The sequence below is a fragment of the Taudactylus pleione genome, unplaced genomic scaffold, assembly GCF_031769625.1.
Source record: "Taudactylus pleione unplaced genomic scaffold, aTauple2 ptg000017l, whole genome shotgun sequence".
Lineage (NCBI taxonomy): Eukaryota > Metazoa > Chordata > Amphibia > Anura > Myobatrachidae > Taudactylus > Taudactylus pleione.
Genome location: NW_028284419.1, coordinates 17,632,264 through 17,654,824, shown reverse-complemented (window position 1 = coordinate 17,654,824; position 22,561 = coordinate 17,632,264). Strand labels below are relative to the sequence as shown.

General features: G+C 45.8%; 1 protein-coding gene across 2 annotated transcripts in view; it reads right to left on the bottom strand.

The window, feature by feature from the left end:
* Positions 1-4,237: 4,237 nt before the first annotated feature.
* The window catches only part of PKN2 (protein kinase N2), a 146,380-nt gene continuing 128,056 nt past the window's right edge, over positions 4,238-22,561 (bottom strand). For both annotated transcript variants that reach the window (XM_088482206.1, XM_088482205.1), the window contains exons 18-22: positions 16,860-16,936; positions 15,032-15,174; positions 14,429-14,536; positions 8,234-8,314; positions 4,238-8,000 (exon numbers count right to left, since the gene is read on the bottom strand). In XM_088482206.1, the coding sequence (XP_088338332.1) occupies positions 7,797-8,000; positions 8,234-8,314; positions 14,429-14,536; positions 15,032-15,174; positions 16,860-16,936 (613 nt within the window). In that variant the 3' untranslated portion in view covers positions 4,238-7,796. The remainder of the gene's footprint in view (positions 8,001-8,233; positions 8,315-14,428; positions 14,537-15,031; positions 15,175-16,859; positions 16,937-22,561) is intronic.

Sequence of the window (22,561 nt, the reverse complement as noted above, 5' to 3'; positions counted from 1 at the left end):
TATGGAGTTTGGAGTATATTTTCGTGTCCTTTAAAAAACGCCTGCTGCGACCGTGTGCGATGTTTAAAAAACACGATGCATCCATACCACCCCCCGAAAAATCAGACCCAATACGTTAAAAACCATTTGATTTTTTTTCACCCAAAATTTGCACACCCGTTATTCGTCAAAGTACACAACTTACGAAAAAAAAAATTCCGGTAATTTATTATTAGGGGGGGCATCCAAAGGGTTCTTAACAAATCCCCACATTTTTAGGCAAAAATAGGGATTTTGCTTTTTTTTTTTTTCTCCTGGTCGGGGATGGAGAAAACGTAAGGTTTGTTTTGCCTTTTGCCATTTTTCACTTTTTTTGCTTCTTTTTTGGCGAAAAACTGTCGTTTTCGCTAATGTTGAAGAAAATGTCCATTTTCACTGCTAATTGAATGTGGCCCTTTGTGTGTGTTTGACTGTTATTTCCGGGTGTCTCACAATTGAGGAATAACTACAATAGGCATTTTGAGCTTATCAGGAGGGGTTTTCATCCTAAATAGTAGGAGTTAGAACAACGTGCAGCCAATTGGAACATTAGGTTACCAGTTAAAGATATTTTAGTTAAGTTAGCTCCTGCTTGTCCTTGCTTTGGTATGTTTAGAGACTGGGCTGACATGCAGAGCACCTGTATTTAAAAGTACTGAGCAATTGACATGTTATACAGTTGCAGGATGATTGGGTTCCGGACTATAAACAGTTAAAAGGTCGACAATGTCTAGATAAGACACCAGATGTTAGACAGGCAATAGGTCAACAGGGACAAAATGTAGACACTAAAGGTCTACATGGAAGAAGGTCAACAGGTACAAATGGTGGACAGGGTCAAAAGGTCAACACTTTTTTTTTTCTAACCCTAAACTTCACCATAACCCTTGGTGCCAACCTTAACCCTCCCTCCTGGTGCCTATCCCTGACAAATGGTCGACAATTTTTTTTTTTATAGGTTTAGGCACTTAACGGAGAGTTAGGCACAGAAGGGATGGTTAGGGTTAAGCACCTGCCCCGACGGTTAGGCATCAATGGGAATGGTTAGGGTTAAGAAAAAAAAAAAAAAAAAAGTGTCGACCATTTTAGCATCAACCTTTTGATCCTGTCGACCTTCCATGTCGACAGTTTGCCTGTCTAACATCTGGGGTCTAGACATTGTCGACCTTTTAACCATCTTTTATACTAAACCCGGAAGATTGTGGTGTCAAGCAGTTACGGTCATGAAACTAATTTCATATATACAACTTGTTACATACATGAGTTATAGTAAGCAATGACCATCCATATCATACAGTAACCATAGAATAAGGGGGGGGGGGGACCAACAAGGGAGGTAGGCACAGCTAAAGGAATATATAGTTAACTAGCTGGGATACCCAGCTTTGTCCAGGTTGAAGAATGGACCTTAAAGTACATCTGCAGCCTTCATTTTTTACATTATCCTCGCCTATAGCCCCATTCCATTGATCCTGAAAGCTTAGGGAGCTGCGACCCAGACTGGATTTTGTTTTTGGTGGCATGGCTATTCTGAAACTTATGCCGGGTACAGACTAGAAGATATGTCATCCGACATATCGGCCAGTGTGTACCTATGTCGCTCAAGCGTCATCAGCGATATCGTCCGCCATACCTGCATGCTTGTCTAAAAGGTGATCTAGTCAACGGGGCCCATGGTGCAAAATGCAGCATGGCCCTCACTGTTGTCTCCCGGCATCGGCAAGTGTGTATGCACTTGCCGATGCTGGCACCCCCGCCACGCGAGACATCGGGCTGGGTACACATCGTTAAGTGTGTATCCAGCTTAAGTCTTTGGTTTTGCTTTAACAGTGAATGGCCTTGAAAAGGACCACATTTTTGAAGGCGGAGATGTGAAATGAACCAACACTAAGGCCCGTATTCAATTCCAGGCGAAAACCCGTTATCGGTGATAATTTATCGCCGATGACACCATTTTCGCCTATTATAATTATCCCTGTATTCAATTACAAAGACTTTTCGCAAGTGCGAAAAGTCAATGTAAAAAAAACGGGGATAATTTTTCTCCAGTGTTTAGCTGGCGATGAAAAGTGCAGAATTGGGGTTTTGGGGTGCAGGCTTAAAAAAAAATAGCCTGCACCAGTGGGAATGGCCCCTAAAATTAATGTATGTAAAAAAAAAAAAAAAAGAATAAAAAAAAAATAGGGACACCCAAACAAATTAACTTTAATTTTGGGGGTAAAAAAAAAAAAAAACTAAAAAATTAGGGAACACACTTCTAAAATAGCTTAAATAAATCCAGAGGGGTTCAGAAGTATGCGGCAGGTGTTTTCTTCATTGCGAGGAGTAGCGGTAGGTGCATTTTTTAAGAATTTTTAGAAATCATTTTAGGGACTTAAAAATATGCTTGCACCCATTTTCATGTACCCCAAATTTGATGGACAGTTATTTTTCCCCCCAAAAAATTGCTAAATGCTCTTCTACATCATCTTCTTCAAAGCCACATTTATGCACCTGCCGCGGCTATTAAAAAACTCGATTTCCATTCAGCAGGCAAAAACGGGGGTACCCATAGTGATCCCCCATGTCTGGACATCTTTAGGGGGTGATGGGATGTTTTCCAGAAAATTTCTATTTTTTTTGCCAATCCCAGTTTCGCCGGGTCCCGTTTTCGCATCCTTTAAAACTGAATACAAGGATTATTGGGCACACGCGCAATACTTTTCCGCCTGGAAAACAGGCGGAGGTGAAAAGTCGGGACTTTTCGCCTCAAATTGAATACGGGCCTTAGTTTGAATGTAGTATGCTAAAGGGGGAAAACTTTGACAAAGAACACAGAAGTCATTCATGCCTGGATAACAATGCAACAGGCATATTATTTGACTGTTTGGAATGGGGTATATCAGGAGCAGTGACATACAGGACAGAAATCAGTATAGCTTCCCAAATCACTATGGTTTCAGAAATCACTGCAGAACAGAAATCATTGCCAGGCAGAAATCTCTGCAGGCCAACATTGGAGACCATGGCATATGAAAATAAACTTGGAGGAAATTAGTAACTGTCAGTGCAGGTGCAGTGTGACAGTTGATCCTCCGACTCACTGCTCTTCCTTTGTACATAGCAGCCTGTTCCTTCAGATTAGTGCAGGTTTAGGCACTTGGAAGACATCCTGAGCAAATTAGCTTAAACAAAAATTTCAAATAAGGAGACTCCACAGCCTACTTGAGGGGCACCATGTAGACCTCGATGGACAGACAGACCCATATACACTTTCTCGCTTATTATATAGATGATCACTAGAAGAACACCGGCTGCTACAAGGTAGAAGGCTATATTATATTTGTCAAGCTGTTTTTCATAAAATGATGCAGAAACTGCAGTTTTGGCATAATTTTATGTAGAACCACTATGTAACAGCAAAAAATTTCCAAACATCTCGCCATTAATTGGGGACTGCAATCTGACTATTATGTACCAAACTCCAAGAAGTTAAGCTAAGTTTGGTCCCGTTGGTTTACACCATCCTCAGATTGCGTAAACCGCTTTAGGCCTACAGAGATATTAGTCTCTCGCAGCCTCTGAAAACTGAGTGTGTGTATGAGGAGACCAGCAAATATGCACTGTTAGCAGTCACTGAGGACTGGATGACCCATTTCATGTATACAATATAATCCATAACACTTATATACATGTGAAATTATCCACAAAACATGCACTTTCGGGGAGGCCTAAAGAAAGGTTTGGAACAAATCTTGGCTTTAACTCCTTTCATGTACACGAGTAGGAAATTCTCTAAAATCAAGTATTACCCCACCTGTTGCCTCAAAGAAATTATCACGGCATAACTTGTTAGGAGGAAGGGAGCAGGTTTTGAAGCCACTGCACAGGTAGATGTCATCTGTATGGACAGCCACAAAATGTGTATTTGGCAGTACTGGAGGACAGGTATAAGAACCTAGCTGAACAGCAGGGAGAATTCTCAGCACTATCAAATACCTAAATATATCGAATGCAAAGTTTGTGTGTGTCACTCTTACTTTTTATAAAAAGCTTTTAGACATAAAATCACTTAAAGAGCCACTGACACCAACAAGCTATAAGATTGGTCTGCCCAGCATTAAGAACCTCAAAGCACAATTAGAGCATCGTCGGGATCTTTGATAAAGAAAAATCTACATAGAATGTAAAAAAAAAATAGTTTTAAGCAAAAGCAACCACAAAATAATTACACATGAAATCTATTTGAAAGGTTTTAATTTGTGCATTCATGACTTAATGACTGCAAAAACACTCCATTGTAGAATGACATTTCTTAAAGGCACATTTAATATCAATGCATAGTGTACCATCCTAAAAATACTCTAATTTCCTTACAAAGTGCTTTAGCAGCCACTTACAGCTATAGCAAAATATATTTACAATCTAGAGTTTAAAATCATAATTTGCCTAAAAATAGTTATTTGTATAAAAAAAACAGAACAAAAAAACAAACAAAACAAAAACCTTCTAAAATTAGTGCTTCTTTTCAGCTTACGTTTGTGACATACCCTGGTTTATAATGTCTAGTGATTCCATTAAACTACAAGTTATGTACATTATGTGGTTTACATTGATAAAATGTCAGTTAAAATGCTAAGAAGCCTTTCTGCACACAGCTGTCTTACTACATAAAACAATCAAATAGAAAAAAAAATGCACCTCAAAAGCATAGTATCTAAAAATAAAAAGATTTACTAACAAAAACAACAAACAGTACAAGCCCCCTGCTCATATTTCCTTAGTAAATACCATGCTCTTATCATACAGTGGCATTTATGCAGCCGATATAGTTTCTCTAAGAGGCAGCCATTTTGTGGTTTATGCCAATATACAAAAAATACTGACTCAATCCTAGTACCTAGTGACATCACCAGAGGACTAAAACATCAGTGATGTAACCAGTTCTAGTCTGAGACTGCATTCTTATGAATATAGATTCACAACAAAATAGTGTCCTCCACCGTGTACAAGGAACAGACGCAGTTTAAAACGCTGTATACAGTTCTTTACACTTTAAATGTATTTGCTATAAAATATATGGATTTTAAATGATAAATTTCCTTGATTCTGAGTTTCCCAAAAAAGTGGATTGATTTAATTTTCAACACATAACACATCTAGTCCAAGTGAGGGACTAACTGTATTCTACCATCTACTTTATGAGCAGCCCAGATAAACAAGGAAATATGAGCCATCTTAGACATACACAAGACATTTACTAGTTTCCGATCTCTAGTAAACAAAATATATAATATTAATCTCTCTACTGTTGGAAGGGTACGACAGAGCCCAACAGTCAGTAAAAAGGCAGAACATAAGCTTTATCTTCAGGCTTTGAGGTACAGCTACAATTAGTGTTACAATAGGATTATAAAATATACAATATTATCAAAAATATTTATACATTCTGTTACAACATATTGCGTTTACCCTCAGATGCGTAAGAATGAGAAATCCAGTGGCCCACGTGTTGGTTTAGTGTACTTTTATCAAATGGTAGATTATCTTCTGTCCATATGGTCATTGTCAAAATGTTCACACCCGAAAATATTGCAGGTTCCATAAATACAAGTGTTGAGTATGCACAAGAAACGTGATTGTAGCATGTATTCCCAGCTTAGATACAGGATGATCCAGAGAGAACTTTATCTCCAAGTATTGGAGGCCATCAACAAGTCATCATTCATAATTACTAAAGGAACACTTTGTAAATTAAAGCACTGTTACAATTTGGGGAATACAACAATACACTGGATATGAAAATGAACAGTTGATAAGTAAAACATAGGAAACCCAAGAGATTTGTCTGTGTAGATTACCAAGCAGGAGTCCTGTCATTTAATAGCAACTCACAGGTCTTTCTATTGGTTGCAATCATACTATCAGTACTCACTGTGTGTTACATGTGGTTAAAAGTTCAAAAATTAAACTTGCATTTCACTTTTAAATAAAGAGCCCATACACAGTACACAGTGAAAGTACCTAGGCACTTACTTACCATGGTGCAATGCACATAACCTTTAGCCACCAGAAACGTTGCTTTCAATTTACCAGTAGAGTTTATAAAGAAGTAAGCCAACATCACCTTGGTTGCTATTGGATACAACACTGCACCATGACTCCTAGCACAGAACCAAAACAGCATATTTCAATTCGACATGTAAAACACATTTGTATACAGTCACAATTAAAATGACGGACTATTTGACTGTTCCCCTTTAACAGAAGGTATGCGCTCATAATGCAAACATCTCGCTAGCCCCCCTCCCCCTCTTTTCCTCGGCTAGTGAATTCATTGGCACAGAAGCCAAACCACCACTGTTGAGCAATGTGTTGCTGGACACACTGGCATCTACGTAGTTAGAATGCTGCAAGGCAAGGTATTTGGCAAGTGACTTTGGTACACACTGTGTAATTCTCTGTCGGAAGCTCATGGTTGTCTTAGAGAGTTAAGGCATTAAAAAAAATATAACAATGGACAAACTTTTTTTTCCTCTTTTCTAATAAATATAGGACTTGCAGTTCATTAATGCAAACCCAAAGACAACGATGAACGGGACAAGATGGATACAGATATAATTTGTGGTATTACATTCAAAGGTGCACTGCTGTGCTAACTGACTTACTGACCAGTGCCATGCAGAAACCTGGGGAGAAGGCGGCAGGTGGCAGCTACATTATCGACTACATTGTTTTGTAAACATGGTTAGTTTGATCAAGTACACAATCATATATTCAAGTAGCCCAGTCTACTCTTAAGGATATCCCTTCTATAGGTGTCTTATCAATGCCTCACCCATATATACCAGCGACTCTGTTAAAAATAATATCAGTGAGGGATGGAGCTAGTTGCCCATTAAGGAGAACTAGAACACAAAAGGACATACTGTTGTTGGATTCTTGAAAAGCTATGTTCTTAAAGATCAGTAGATACAACCAGTGTCATAGTAGATTCAAATAGGACAATGACCCAGGTCCAATACAATAGAGGACAATTAAAGTGTATATCTTCACCAAAGCAAAGCTCAGTATAACTGAAAACTAGATTAACTGTAGATGCCAGATCTGAATAGTTTGGTACATTTTGTGTGCAGATTACAGATTTAGCCCATCCCAGGTTTAGAGGCTCTTGCTTAAAAAGCTTCTTGATTGACCCTACCCCAAATGCATATAAAGATCAAAGTCTACTTAAAGCATGATTTGTTTTGGAAAGAGATTCGAAAATAAAAAAATATATGTAATATATAACAGTGTCGTAGCTAATTATCTGGGAAAGTAAAATTATTGCAAAGCTTGAGCTGCCTTAAAAACAAAGGTGCAGCGTTAACAAAACGTTTAGCTTTAAATAGATTTAAGTCAATCTGAATAATCATTTTGTATTTTTGTTACAAACCAAAGTTCCGTTATCCGCAGGTACAGAGTCAGCAAGAGAGGATGGAGGACAGATATGTATGCGAGTATTGCAGGGCCTGCATCCTTGGGCTCAACAGACCAGGTATAAAAGTTTCTTTCCAGTGCTCAGATAAAAAAATAATATGGGTGTATGTTGGAAGTGGCTACTCTGCTGTAGAGTTCACACACATTTGTAATGAAAAGTACTTTAAAAAAAATCTTCATGTGACTTTATAAAAACAAAAAGAAAAAAAAAAAAAAAAAATCGGGAACTGAAGATGGCACAAAGCAGTGAGGAACGTTTTGCTTTCTCGGTTGTCATTTTGTGAGCCATTTCTCCCCAGTTTCACAGTGTCCCCTCTATCTCAGCACCAGTCTGCAACATAGTCAAAATCTCTGAATGCTTCTTGCTCATCCTCTGTTAGTAACCTTGGCTCCCGGGGAGGGGTTAAAATGGGGGCTTCTGAGGTAAATTCATCATCAAAATTGCTCACATCTTCCCGTCCTTTGATTGTGGGCACAAACGGAGGTTTCACCTTCTTTGCCAATAATCCATGCCAGTCTATATGCTGCAAAACATGTGAATAAAAACATAATAAATGACACAAGTAAAGAGACCAAAGGCAGACTTGGCCACATTGTGTACTAGAGGCAGAATTCGCAAAAAGCCTCTTCATAAACTTAAAAAAAATATGGCAATATACTGCCATAATATGAAGCCTCAACCTGTGTCATAACTTTCATTGTAGTCATTTCCTCAGTACAACACCTGGTTAGAAAGTATGGATGAGGCAGCACTTACTCTAAAGAACGGATGTTTCCTCACATCTTCTGCATCCTTCTCACCTGCCCCTAGGCGGCGCTCTGGGTTTCTCCTCAAAAGCTGAAAAAAAGATTTTACTTTATTTTTTTAAAATTAAAGCAAACGAGGTTTCAATTGACCAGAGTATAATGAAGTATTCATGGTCGGGGCAAAATAATTAGACACTAATAAATAAATGTACATATCAGCAAGCATCACGATAATTTAGCAAGAATTGTAAAATGACAGAAGAATTAGGTGAAGAAAATATGAGATATGGTAAGAACTTACCCTTGTTATCTCTATTTCTACGAAGTCCATAGGGTTCCACAGGATACCTTGGGGTATAGGTGTGACGTCAGTCGCTGGGCACCATAGAGTTAAGCTTTTCAGCCTCCCAGGATGCACTAGGGTCCCCCTCCTATACCCCGCCCCCGAGCCAAGGCACCTCAGTTAGTTATCAAGCCATAGGCCGGAGGAGGAGAAGGAAGAGAGAGAAAAAAGATCTGGACACATACAAGAATCACATTCTCACCAGAGGGAGACGGAAAACCGGTGACCAGAGCAAAGCCCATCTGCAGCACAGGTGCGACAGGGCGGGAGTCCTGTGGAACCCTATGGACTTCGTAGAAATAGAGATAACAAGGGTAAGTTCTTACCATATCTCATATTTTCTACTTCAGGGTCCATAGGGTATCCACAGGATACCTTGGGGATGTCCCAAAGCAGTATCCTTTAAGGGTGGGGACGCTCCTGTGCAGAAAGGAGAATCCGCCGCCCGAAGGAAGCATCCTGAGAGGCGAAGGTGTCAAACCTGTAATACCTCACGAAGGTATGGACAGAGGACCACGTAGCAGCCTTGCAGATCTGAACTGCCGAGGCACCACGTCGAGCTGCCCACGAAGGACCCACAGACCTAGTGGAATGAGCCTTCAGAGAAGGTGGGACTGGTAGGCCTTCATGAAGATAAGCTTCAGAAATAGCCATACGGATACAGGCTGCCAAAGTTTGCTTTGAAGCAGGCCAACCCTTTTTACGGAAGCCATAGAGGACAAACAAAGCGTCCGACTTCCTAAACGAAGATTTGCGGTCAACATAAGTCCTTAAGGCCCGCACAACATCCAAAGAGGCCTCACCCACGGAAAGACCCGGTGAGTTAAAGGCCGGAACAACTATTTCCTCGTTAACATGAAACTGGGAAACAACTTTGGGAAGAAACTCGGGCAGAGTGCGGAGCACTGCCCTGTTCCCATGAAAAACCAAGAAAGGGGGTCTACAAGAAAGAGCCCCTAACTCAAACACGTCTGTCCGAAGCAATGGCCAGAAGGAAAACAGTCTTAGCTGTTAGCCATTTAAGATTCACTGAGCCCAGTGGTTCAAACGGCGGTCCTTGGAGAGCCCTCTGTTCCACCTGTGGCGCCTTGGGATTTGGCTGTGGTCCTAAGGGCGGCTGAATGCGGAGAACACCCTGCATAAAGGTGCGCACATCCGGGATTGTAGCAATCCTACGGTGAAACCAGACAGATAGGGCCGAAACCTGTACCTTCAAAGAAGCAAGGCGAAGCCCATGATCTAGTCCCGCTTGCAGGAAGGCGAGAATCCGAGACAGACGAAACTCCCGCGGTGCATAACCTCTCGGTCGACACCACTGGAAGAACGTATGCCACACGCGATGGTATATCCTCGCGGAAGACGGTTTCCGAGCTCGTAACATGGTACGATTTCTGGAAGACCCCACCTGTCCACCAGTAGTTGAAAAACGTCCGGGTGCAGGGACCATTCCCCCGGATGAACGTCCTGGCGACTTAGAAAGTCCGCCTCCCAATTTAGCACTCCCGGGATGAAGACCGCTGATATGGCCGGAAGATTGCGCTCCGCCCAAACCAGGATCCGAGAGACCTCTACATGAGCCGCCCGACTGCGAGTTCCTCCTTGCCTGTTTATGTAGGCCACGGTGGTAGCGTTGTCCGACTGGACCTGCACCGGGCGACCCTGGAGAAACCGCTGTGCCTGCTGGAGAGCATTGAAGACCGCACGGAGTTCCAAGATATTTATTGGGAGTTCCGCTTCTGTCGGCGTCCACCTGCCCTGGAACAAGTGTGGACCCGAAACTGCTCCCCAGCCCCGAAGACTGGCGTCCGTTGTCAACAGGACCCAATTTGGAACCCAGAACGGACGTCCCTTGTTGAGGTGGGTCGTCTGTAACCACCACGCAAGGGACAGGCGAACCTCCTGGGTGAGCACAATCGTCTGGGACTTCAGAGACTGAGGCAGCCCGTTCCACTTGGACAGGATCAGGTGCTGCAGAGGTCTGGAGTGAAACTGGGCGTATTCCACCATGTCGAACACCGACACCATGGAGCCCAGTAACCTCATCGCCGAGTGTAAGGACACCCGGCGGCTGTGCAGGCAACTGCGCACCCTTGACTGTAAAGCAGAGATCTTGTCCTCCGTCACGAAGATCCTTTGCTGTCCCGAGTCCAATAAGGCTCCAAGATGCAGAATCCTCCGAGACGGGATTAGAGTGGACTTCTGCCAGTTGATTAGCCAGCCGTGCCGTTGCAGCAGTGCATGGTCAGGTCCAAGTGGCGTAACAGGAGCTCTGGAGATCCTGCCACCAATAACAGGTCGTCCAAATACGGCAACATGCGGACTCCCTGCAGCCGCAGAGAAGCCGCCATGACCGCCATCACCTTGGTGAAAACACGTGGTGCTGTTGCCAGGCTAAAAGGTAACGCCCGAAACTGGAAGTGGTCGCTGCGGATTGCAAACCTAAGGAACTGTTGATGGCGCAAAAGAATAGGGACATGCAGGTAAGCGTCCTGTATGTCCAATGACACCATGTAGTCCCCAGGTTCCAGCGCCAGAATGATGGACCGTAGGGTCTCCATCCGAAACTTCGGGACCCGCAAAGACTTGTTGAGTGCTTTGAGGTTGAGAATCGGACGATATGACCCATTGGGTTTCTGTACCAAAAATAGATTTGAATAGAAACCCTGGCCCCTCTGGGAGAATGTGACTGTGACTGTGGGGCACTATAACTCCAGCCTGGAGCATAGTGTGCAATACCTTCCGCAGCTCCGTAGCCTTGTTCCGGTCTGATGGTAGACCCATGGTGAAGAAGCGAGCCGGGGATCTGTGCCGGAAGGAGAGGGCGTATCCGTGGGAAACCACCTCCAGAACCCAAGTGTCTGTCGTAGTGGTCGACCAACACTGGGCGAACTGTAGCAGGCGGCCTCCCACCCTGGGATCCCCCAAAGGGAGGCCCGGACCGTCAGGCCGCAGGCTTGTCATCTGGCTTGGGGGCCGGACGTCTGGTACTCCATGCCTGCTTCCGGGGCTTGACCGATTTCTTAGGGCCAGCCTGTCGAGGAAACGACTGTGGTTTGGGCCTGCCCTGGGCCCTAGATGACCGAAAGGACGATGGTCCAGAACCAGAAGGAGCAGCGGCCGACGGGAGACAAGCAGATTTGGCTGCCGCCAGCGTGGCCACAATCTTATCCAGATCCGGACCGAAGAGAACTTCTCCGGTAAACGGCAACGCTTCCAGACCTTTCTTGGAATCTGCGTCCGCCTTCCAGGATCGCAGCCACAAGGTGCGACGAGCAGCTACCACTGCTGAAGAAATTGTAGACACCAGAGTACTAATGTCTAGAGCCGCCTCGTTGATGTAGGTGGCCGAATCACGGAGATTGCCAATCAACTCCGCCTGTTCGGCCGGACAGTCGGATTCAAAAGAAGCCTCTAATGAATCCGCCCAGCGCTCCATCGCTCTGGCAACCCAGCAAATGGCCATAGCCGGCCGTGCTGCCCCCCCTGCAAGGGAATAAGCGGACTTCAGGCAGATTTCTACCTTGCGGTCCGTAGCATCCTTAAGGGAGGACATGGATGGCATCGGCAATGTGGCACTACGGACAAGACGGGTCACGTGAGAATCCACCTGTGGAGGGGATTCCCACTTCGCAAAATAATTATCCGCGAACGGATAAGCCACCGCCAGGCGTCTCTGCGGCTGGTATCGCTTGCCAGGCTGTTTCCACGCCTCCTCTAAATGGTCCACCAACTGACCCGAAAGAGGAAAGACTGTGGCATCGCCCTTCACATCTTTGAAAAAGGCATACTTAGATATAGCCGCTGGGGGAACTTCGTCCTCAATCACCAAGGCTGTGCGGACCGCCCGAATAAGTCCAGGAATATATACTTTGGACTTAGCATCAGCGTCCTTAGTATGGAGAGGTTCCTGATCGTAAGGATCCAGAATCTCCCCATCATCAGACGTCCCTTCGTCATCCTCATAAGGAGCGGACAGAGACGCCACCGGCCTTTTATGAGGCCGCATCACAGACTCCCCTTGCAACACATCCGACAAGTGCTGTACAGAACTCGTCAGGGAGTTAACCCACGCTGGCTCCTGAGAACCCGGGAGCGGGGAAATAGGGAGACTGTGGGGTACCACCAATTGTCGTGGGAACCCCTGCATGGGTGACGACACCACAGACTGCTGGGACAAACCCATCGGAGTAAACGCGGGCTGCGGAGCTAACTGGCCCACTAAAGCTGTTAACGCCTGAGCGAAACAAGCCCAGGGCGGCTCCTGTACCGGTGCTGTAACCGTAATAGGCCGCGCCATGGACAAACACTGCCGGCAAAGGCCCTCCGCGCTACCCTCCCCCTCCGCTAACGGTACTTTGCACGTGGTACACTGTAGCCGGAGGGGAAAATCACTTTCAGACATGATGGCACCACGTATGTGACCTCTCTCACCAATTAAGTATTAAATAGGCGAGAGACCACCCTGCAGCACCGCACCGCAAGGGCTTTAGCAGAAAGAACAGGGACAGTATAAAGCTGACAGTTTAGAGAAGAAAAGTTACAGGCAGCGCTAGCACAGTCACATACAATGCAGAGAAATAACAATTCCTGCACTAACAGCGCTGATCACTCAACTACACAGACACAGGGCCTGGTAGGACACAGCGCTGCATACACAGACCTGAGCCACAGCGGAGGAGAGGTATGCGGGGGGACCCAGACCACGATGCTTCCGTCCAGCGCTTCCAGCAGCGTTCATCATGCGTTCTGGAGAAGATGGCTGCCGAGGAGCAGAGAGGAGGCTGGCCTGGGGGAGGAGCGCTGCCACAGGACCAGTCGGCAGCATGCAGAGAGGGCTGTGTGCAGCGGGGGAGGCGCCGGCTGTGAGACAGGGAAGGCGTGCTCCCCTGGCATGCATTTAACCCCTGGGACGCCTCAGCGCTACCGCTCTGCTGCGGTCCGCTGTCCCAGGGGGTAGTGGAAAGCGCAGGTTGGTCGCCTGGCTCCACGCTGCAGCCAGTCCCCAGGGAGCCCCCTGCCTGGGGACTTAGGACCATGTGACCAGCGGGGACCCACCGCGGGACCCCGCTGCTTACCTTTGTCCCCCTTGGATCCGGCCATGGTCCGGAACATCTGGGGTCACCGCTAGCTGTGACCCCAGATGCTCACCAGCATCCCCGGATCGGTACCGGCGTTCTGGTACCGGCGGGGGTGTAGGGAAGACAGCATGGACGTCAGGACTGACTGTCCATGCTGTACATCCAGATGTGCAGCCACAGCTGCACTGAAGAAAGCTTCTAGCCCCCACTCCGACAGGTGCACCCGACGCCGGCCGGGCACCAAACTAAACTGAGGTGCCTTGGCTCGGGGGCGGGGTATAGGAGGGGGACCCTAGTGCATCCTGGGAGGCTGAAAAGCTTAACTCTATGGTGCCCAGCGACTGACGTCACACCTATACCCCAAGGTATCCTGTGGATACCCTATGGACCCTGAAGTAGAAATTACAGTGGTCATGCTTCCCTTACTAGCACAGCATAAACACAGACACAGGGGAACTGTAGAAGATATTCTGAACTGGGGAGTTATGGCAAAGGCAGGATGCATTACAAAATAGCAAGTTGGTCAGTGGTAGGAGAAAAAACAGAACGATTGTGTAAGATAATGGCTATTGGCAAATGGTATGTTTAAAAAAAGTAATAGAAAGAAGAAAGCACCAAATATAAAATTTTAAATAAAATCACCAATGTTCATCAATTTGTATGCAAAATAGTCATTAAATGCACAAGATCAGCACTGGCAGTAATGTAATATAAAAAAAACCCTACTAAATAATTAAATTAATGTGGATAAAAGATCACACCGTATGTGACACTGATAACTTACTCTTCTCATAATAGAGATGGCTTCTGTAGACAGGAACCGTGGATATCTGACTTCATCATTGACTATACTGTCAAATACTTCCTCTTCATCATCTCCAGGAAAGGGGGACTGTGCAAAACGAGATAGGGAATTCACTGACTCCGGAAAGTGTAAACCGCCACACACACCATAAAAGGTAGAACCTAAACGGTCATTCTCTACTAGTTGTGTCACTTAACTCTTTAAACTGTAAACATGAATATTGAATTTCAAATATACAGTATAAATGTTTCACTTATCTACCACATAGGCTCCTGTATGAGAAAAACAAATACGTGGTTGGATGAAACATGTATCAGTCTCACGGCAAATTTAGCATTTTTTTTTATTTTTTTCTAGAAGCCTCAGACTTCAAAACTGTATATTAAAAAACAAAAATTTGCTAGATGCATCCATTTAAGAGCTTTTCAATAATTCCTTCTCCCATTGCACTCGGAATTCAGTTTCATAGTTTAAAAAAAAAAATGTTGTAATAAATCTCATTAATGAGTGGTGCTATGGCGAGTAAGTATATTCCTTAGCAAGCTCAAAGCATAAAAACAGTTGGTGCCTTCATATACCTACCTCCCCAACAAGCATTTCATAGATAAGGACGCCCAGCCCCCACCAATCCACTGCTCTGGTGTACGATGTCTCTGTAAGGACTTCTGGGGCCAGGAACTCTGGTGTTCCACAGAAAGTGCTTGTTCGATCCCCGAAGCCCATTCCTTTATGGAAGACAGAATGATAAATGGTATCATGTCTGACCAGTAAGTGGTCTACTTCCCTGTGCTGTATACGCACCTAGCCAAGTACAAGAACCTGCATATCACAACTACATGACAGATAAAGAAGGTTGATTATATATACATACACACACAACACTTTATTAGTTACACTTCTCTAGTACCACGTAATCGCCTCAGAACTGCCTGACTTCATGGCTTGGGGTTAACAAGGTACTGGAAGCATTGCTTAGAGATTTTGGTCCATGTGACTTTATAGCATCACACAGTGGCTGCAGATTTGTCAGCTGCACATTAATGCTGCTAATCTCCATTCTACCCCATCACAAAGGATCTCTATTGGATGGAGATCTGGTGACTGCAGAGGCCATTGAAGTAGACTGAACCAATTGCTGTGTTTGTGGAAACAGCTTCAGATGACATGTGCTTTGTGATGTGGCATGTTACCTGCTGGATGTAGTCATTAGAAAGAGAGTAGACTGTGGCCATATAAACAATACTATTAACAAGTTGTCTTCTGCTTCTGTAGCCCATCCACTTCAAGGTCCAATGTGCTGCGCATTTAGAGAGGCATTTACAGGTACTGTTGCCATTTACAGGTACTGTTGCTCGAACCAGTCTGGCTATTCTCCTCTGACCACCTCTTACTAACAAGATGTAGTTATGTGACCGGCAGCCCGTCACAATCCTGAAGTCGGAATGCCGGCTAGGAATTTATGACAGGCGTCAAGATACAGACACCTGTCATAATTCCGACGTTGGAATGCAGAACGACGCGGGCCCGAACGAGGTAAGTACGGGCGCCCGTCCTCTTAGCTGCAGGGGGAGGGTTAGGTTTAGGCACCCCCGGGGGGAGGTTAGGGTTAGAGCCCCGCCCCCGGGAGGGTTAGGTGTAGGGCGCGAGAGGGAATAGGTTTAGGCACTAACAGGGGGAGGTAAGGGTTAGGCACCCCTAAAGGAGGGTTAGCTGTACTTAACCTCCGCTGTCGGGATTTCCTCCCTTCGGCCAGCCGCAGTCGGGATCTGAACCGTTGGCAATACAATCTCATTCCCTTCCTAACAAGCCATTTCACCCAAAGAACTGCTGCTCACTGGGGGGAGAGATGTATCAAATATTGGAAAGAGAAAGTACTAACCAAACAGCTTCTGTCATGTTATAGGCTTTGTTGGAAAAATGACAGTTAGGAGCTGATTGGTTGGTACTTTCTCTCTCCAAGGTTTGATACCTCTCCCCCAGATCTTTTTGTTTTGCTCAACATTTTAGAGACGGTTGAGCAAGAAAATCTCAGTTTCATACTCAAACCACTGTATACTTCACCAAAAATCATTTCATGGCCAAAGGCACTTAGATCTCATTTCTCCTCCATTCTTGTGGTTGGTCTGAGCAACAACTAAACCTTTTCATTTAGTTTGGTGGTTATAACTAATTTTTCTGCAACTTATTTTCTATTTCCCCATCTAGTTTAGCAATGTTTTAACATTTGGAAAATAGGGAGACAATGAATCTGTGGCCACCATGTGCAACACAAATAAACGCACATGATCCTCATATTATTGCTAAACTGTGACAAATACACAATAGTCACAGAAGATACAGGAAATTAACTAGAGACTGTGCTTCGATAGCAGGATCACTATAAAACATTTTATAGAGCATGTGACAGTACCTTCCTTGCAAAGACCGAAGTCAGCAATTTTCACAAATCCTTCTGTATCCAACAACAGATTATCCAACTTCAAATCTCTAGATTAGAAGAAAAAGTAATGTTAAACAATAGTGCAATATAACACTCGGTGTCCCAGCGAGTAAGAGGCTCTAACCTGCTTTGAGGGAGTGGAAGAGCAAAAAAAAAACCCCCCAAAAAACCACAACACTTTGTTCAAATTGCGTGGACCTGTACAGTTCATCAGCAAGGAACATGACACACCCCTACCAAATACCATCCTTTCAACCACACAAAATGTCCTACCACATACAAAGGACATTCTCTAATAACCAAATACTTCCTACTCAATGACGACATTGCTCCAAGACACCAACTCCATTTTATGTGAGCACTAAACGATATGTCGTCCAATCCGGCTGGATCAGACGTCATATCGGACACTTCGTCTAGTGTGGACCCTCAATCTCATTGACGATGCGCACTCCCGAATGCAGCATGGCCCTCGACAAGTGTGTATGCTGGTCCCGTCGGCAAGGAGATCACGCCGGGTACACATTTTATCGTTAACTGTGTACCCAGCATTACCTGCACTAATCACATTTACACTATTGTGCTATGAGCATATTATGTGAGCCTATACAATTATGGTATCTATATAGTAAAAGTAATCTGTAGTTATATATTTAATGGGCTTAATTTTGGTACGTTAGGATAGTGTGACATAACCAGCAACACATTTTTGTTTTCAATGTAATTTTGACATCAGTTTTAGAATGCTAAATTTCAGTAATATAGTATCAATTACAAAATAAGGAAACCTGCATTTTGATTCTATTTCCATAAATATGTATTTTAATGGCAATGATATATAGTAACATATCACTTAAGAAAAACTAACTAAGCTAGTTTTAATATATTGTTACCCATCATGAAATTTTTTTTTTTTATTTTATTCTCTGAATTTATGACATAACTTTAGACCAGACAAAAACCAGTACAAAGAAATGCCACAAGATCAGGTTAAGGAGTGCAGTTTCCTGGGATAAAACAAGAGATATGGTAAGAACTTACCTTTGTTATCTATGTTTCTACGAAGTCCTTAGGGTCCACAGGGATACCTTGGGGGTATAGGTTTGGCTCCGCAATGGGCACCACACAGTTAAAACTTCCATCCCAGGATGCACCGGGCCCCCTCCTATACCCCGCCTCCAGGCCAAGGCACCTCAGTTTTAGTATCAAGCCATAGGCCGGAGTAGAGGAAAAAGGAAGAAGAAAGTCTGGAACACACAAGATTCACATTCTCACATGAAAAGGAGACAGAAACTGGCAACGAGAACAACACCCTACAGAAGCACATGGCGTCAGGGCGGGCGCCCTGTGGGCCCTAAGGACTTCGTAGAAACAGAGATAACAAAGGTAAGTTCTTACCATATCTCTTGTTTTACACTCCCGGGTCCTTAGGGATCCACAGGGATCCCTTGGGGATGTCCCAAAGCAATATCCTTCAAGGGAGGGGACGCGTCTGTGCAGAGAGGAGAACCCGCCGCCCGAAGGAAGCATCCGGAGAAGCAAAAGTGTCAAAAGCGTAATGCCTGACAAAAGGTATGGACAGAAGACCACGTAGCCGCCTTACAAAGCTGAACAGCCGAGGCGCCACGTCGAGCTGCCCACGAAGGACCCACAGACCTTGTAGAATGAGCCTTCACAGAGGGTGGCACTGGAAGACCCTCCTGAGTGTACGCCTCAGAGATCGTCATGCAAATCCAGCGTGCCAAAGTCTGCCTATTGGCAGGCCAACCCCTCTTATGAAAACCATATAGGACAGTGTTGGCTAACCTTGACACTCCAGCTGTTCTGGAACTACATAACCCAGCATGCACTGCTACAGTTTTGCTATTAGGGCATGCTGGGATATATACTTCTACAACAGCTGGAGTGTCAAGGTTAGCCAACAAAGAGTCCAATTTTCTTAAAGAACTAGTACGGTCCACATAAATTCACAGAGCCCGTACCATATCCAAAGAAGCCTCACCAGCCGAGAGATCCGATGAATTAAAGGCTGGGACCACAATTTCCTCGTTAATGTGGAAACTAGACACTACTTTAGGAAGGAAGTCGGGACGGGTATGAAGTACCGCCCTGTCCGAATGAAAAATTAGAAAGGGGTGAAGACATGAGAGAGCCCCCAAATCAGACACCCTTCTGGCCGAAGCAATACCAAAAAGGAACACAGTCTTTGTCGTAAGCCATTTCAACTCCACGGAACCCTAAAGGTTCAAATGGAGGACCCTGGAGCGCCCTCAGGACCACAGCCAGATCCCAAAGATCCACTGGAGGGACAAAGGGAGGCTGGATGCGAAGGACACCCTGCGTAAAGGTACGGATATCAGGCAGCGTAGCAATCCTATGTTGAAACCAAACAGACAGGGCAGAAACATGCACCTTCAGTGAGGCGAGGTGTAGACCTAGATCCAAGCCCGCCTGTAGGAATGCCAACACTCTTGATATCCGAAACTCGTGAGGCTCATACCCTTTAGGGCGACACTACTCAAAATAGGTATGCCACACCCTGTGGTAAATTCTAGCCGAAGCAGGTTTCCGAGCTCGTGGCATGGTATTCCCCACCGCTCTAGAGAAACCCTTGGACCTCAAGATGGAAGTCTCAAGAGCCACGCCGTCAAAGACAGCCGATTCAGGTGCAGGTAAAGGCAAGGACCCTGAGACAACAGGTCCGGCCGCTGAGGTAACAGCAATGGAGTGTCGATGGACAGACACTGAAGATCCGAGTACCAATTCCGTCTGGGCCACACAGGAGCCACCAGTAGAATCTTGCCTCCTTCCTGCCTGAACTTTCGAATTACTTGAGGCAGAGGGGAGAACGGAGGAAACAGGTACGCGAACTGGAAGTTCCACCATATCGACAGCGCGCCCATCAGAAGAGACCCTGCGTCTCTTGTTTGGTATCTGTACGCCCACAGCTTGCGGTTGTGCCTGGAGGCCATGAGGTCTATTTTGGGAAGTCCCCACTTGTCCACCAGGAGTTGGAACACCTCCTGGTGAAGAGACCATTCCCCCGGGTGTAAATCGTGGAGGCTGCTTCCCAGTTGAGCACACCCGAAATGAACACGGCCGAAATGGCTGGGAGATTGTCTTCTGCCCAAGTCAGAATGCCGGACACCTCCCTTAGAGCCGCCTGACTTAGAGTTTCTCCTTGACGGTTTAGGTGAGCCACCGTGGTGGCGTTGTCCGACTGAAAATGCACAGGATTCCCCTGCAGGAAAGGTCTTGCTTGTTGCAGCTCCCTGAACACTGCCCGAAGCTCCAATATATTGATCGGCAGGAGCGATTCCTCTGACGTCCACCAGCCCAGGGAGACGTGTGGGTCTGTCACAGCGCCCCAGCCCCTCACGTTGTTAGAAGGACCCAGTTCGAAATCCAAAATGGACGTCCCCTGCTGAGATGGGACTTCTGCAACCACCAAGTCAGGGACAGGCGCAACTCCGGAGTGAGCCTGATCATCTGCGTCTTTATGCGACGGGGAATTCCGTCCCAAAGTGAGAGGATCAACATCTGCAGAGGCCTGGAATGGAATTGGGTATACTCCACCATGTCGAACGTTGACACCATGGAACCCAATAACTTCATCGCCGAGAGAAGAGACACACGGCGACACTTTAGAACATTGCGTATCTTGGACTGCAACAGGGCTATCTTTTCTTCAGTCAAGAAAATCCTCTGCTGCCGAGAGTCCAACAATGCTCCGAGATGGACCATCCTTTGCGAAGGAATTAAGAGAATACTTCTTCCACTTTACTAGCCAACTGTGAGCCTGCATACTGATATTATCAGTTGCAGTTGGTTGCCAAAGGACCTGAGGCGACCATGCCAACAACAGAAGGTCATCCAAGTAAGGTAACAGGCGAACCCCCTACAACCGCAGGTGTGCCGCCATGACCGCCATTACCTTTGTGAACACCCGAGGAACCATGGAAAGGCAAAACGGTAGAGCCTGAAACTGGTAATGGTGGCCCGACACCGCAAATCTGAGGTAACGCTGATGAACCTTGGCAATTGGGATATGCAGGTAAGCATCCTGAATATCCAGGGACACCATAAAATCCCCAGGCTGCATAGCTAACACAGAGTCTCGATTCGGAACCGAGGGACCCTTAAAAACTTGTTCAGGGACTTGAGGTTGAGGATAGGTCAGAATGATCCATTTGGCTTTTGAACCAGAAAAAGGTTGGAGTAATATCCCGTCCCTCTTAGGGATGATGGAACAGGCTCTATTACTCTCATCTGAAGCATAGAGTGCAACACCTCCTGGATTGCTAAAGCCTTCTCTGGATCTGAAGGAAGGCCTGCTGCAAAGAACTGATGAGATACCACTGAGATACCACCTCCCTTACCCAAGTGTCTGTGGTGGTCTGAAACCATCACTGGGCGTATCGCAGAAGTCAGCCTCCCACCTTGGGGTTCCCCGAAGGGGAGGCCCAGCCCGTCAGGCTGAGGGCTTGTCATCAGGCTTGGCGGCTGGACGTCTGGTACTCCAAGCTGGTTTCTTGGGCTTAGCAGTCTTTTTGGGGCCTGAAGGCCATAGCTGGTCTAGATGCTCCTCCAGTGAAGGGATAGATTTAAGGCACACCTCCACCTTACTGTCTGTAGCGTCCGTCAGAGAAGACAGATGGCATTTGCAGAGTTGCGCTCTTTACTAAGCGCGTCACATGAGAATCCACCTGAGGAGGAGACTCACATTTAGTGAAATAATCTTCCGCAAAGGGGTATGCACGGGCTAAACGTTTGTGAGGTTGTAATCTTTTTCCCGGAGATTTCCACGCCTCCTCCATGTGATCAACTAGCTGACCAAATAGAGGAAAAACTGCTGCAAGCTCCTTTAACCTCCTTAAAATAAGCATGGGTAGGTGCTGCGGGTAGGTTGTCGTCAGTAATCACCATCACCGCACAGATCGCCCGTATGAGACCTGGAATATAAATTCTAGAATTAACCTCCGCCCCTGCTTGAGGAGTGTCGGTGTCCGACAAATCTAGAATTTCGCCCTCATCAGACGACCCGTCATCCTCATCATCTTATGTGGATGGATGACAATAATGGTCTTTTAGCAGGTCTAGACTGATCCTGCTGAGTATTCTGCACCCCAGAATTAGTCCAACCCGAGTCCGTCGGAGTAAGAACCTGTTGAGGCGTGCACTGCGCCATTACCATCTGCCCCGGGACCCCTAGTACGGGAGACGGGATTACCGCCTGTTGTGCAAACCCCAATTGAGGAAACGCAGGACCTATTCACAAGGACAGTCAAGTCTTGCGCAAAACTTACACAGAGCTACAGCCTGGCAGTGATCGCGCTACATACGCTGACCTTATTCTGGAAGAGAGGTATGTAAGGGGCAACCAGGCTCCGCATCCCACATCAGCATCTGCTCATAAGATGGCCGCTGGAGGATGAAGGGAGGCGGGCCTGGGGAGGATCGCTGCCTCAGCCCGCCAAAACTACAAGTAAGGCGCCGGAGAGCAGTGATGGGGAGGAGCCTCCTGTGCGCTACAGGGAAGGCGTCCTTCCCTGGCAGGCCATTAACCCCCGGGATTCTGGAGCGTGTTCCGCAATGCTCCAGCCCTGCATCCCTGGTGGTCTAGTGTGAGTGCAAGCATCCCCCTGGCTCAGCTATACTGCCGTCCCCAGGGA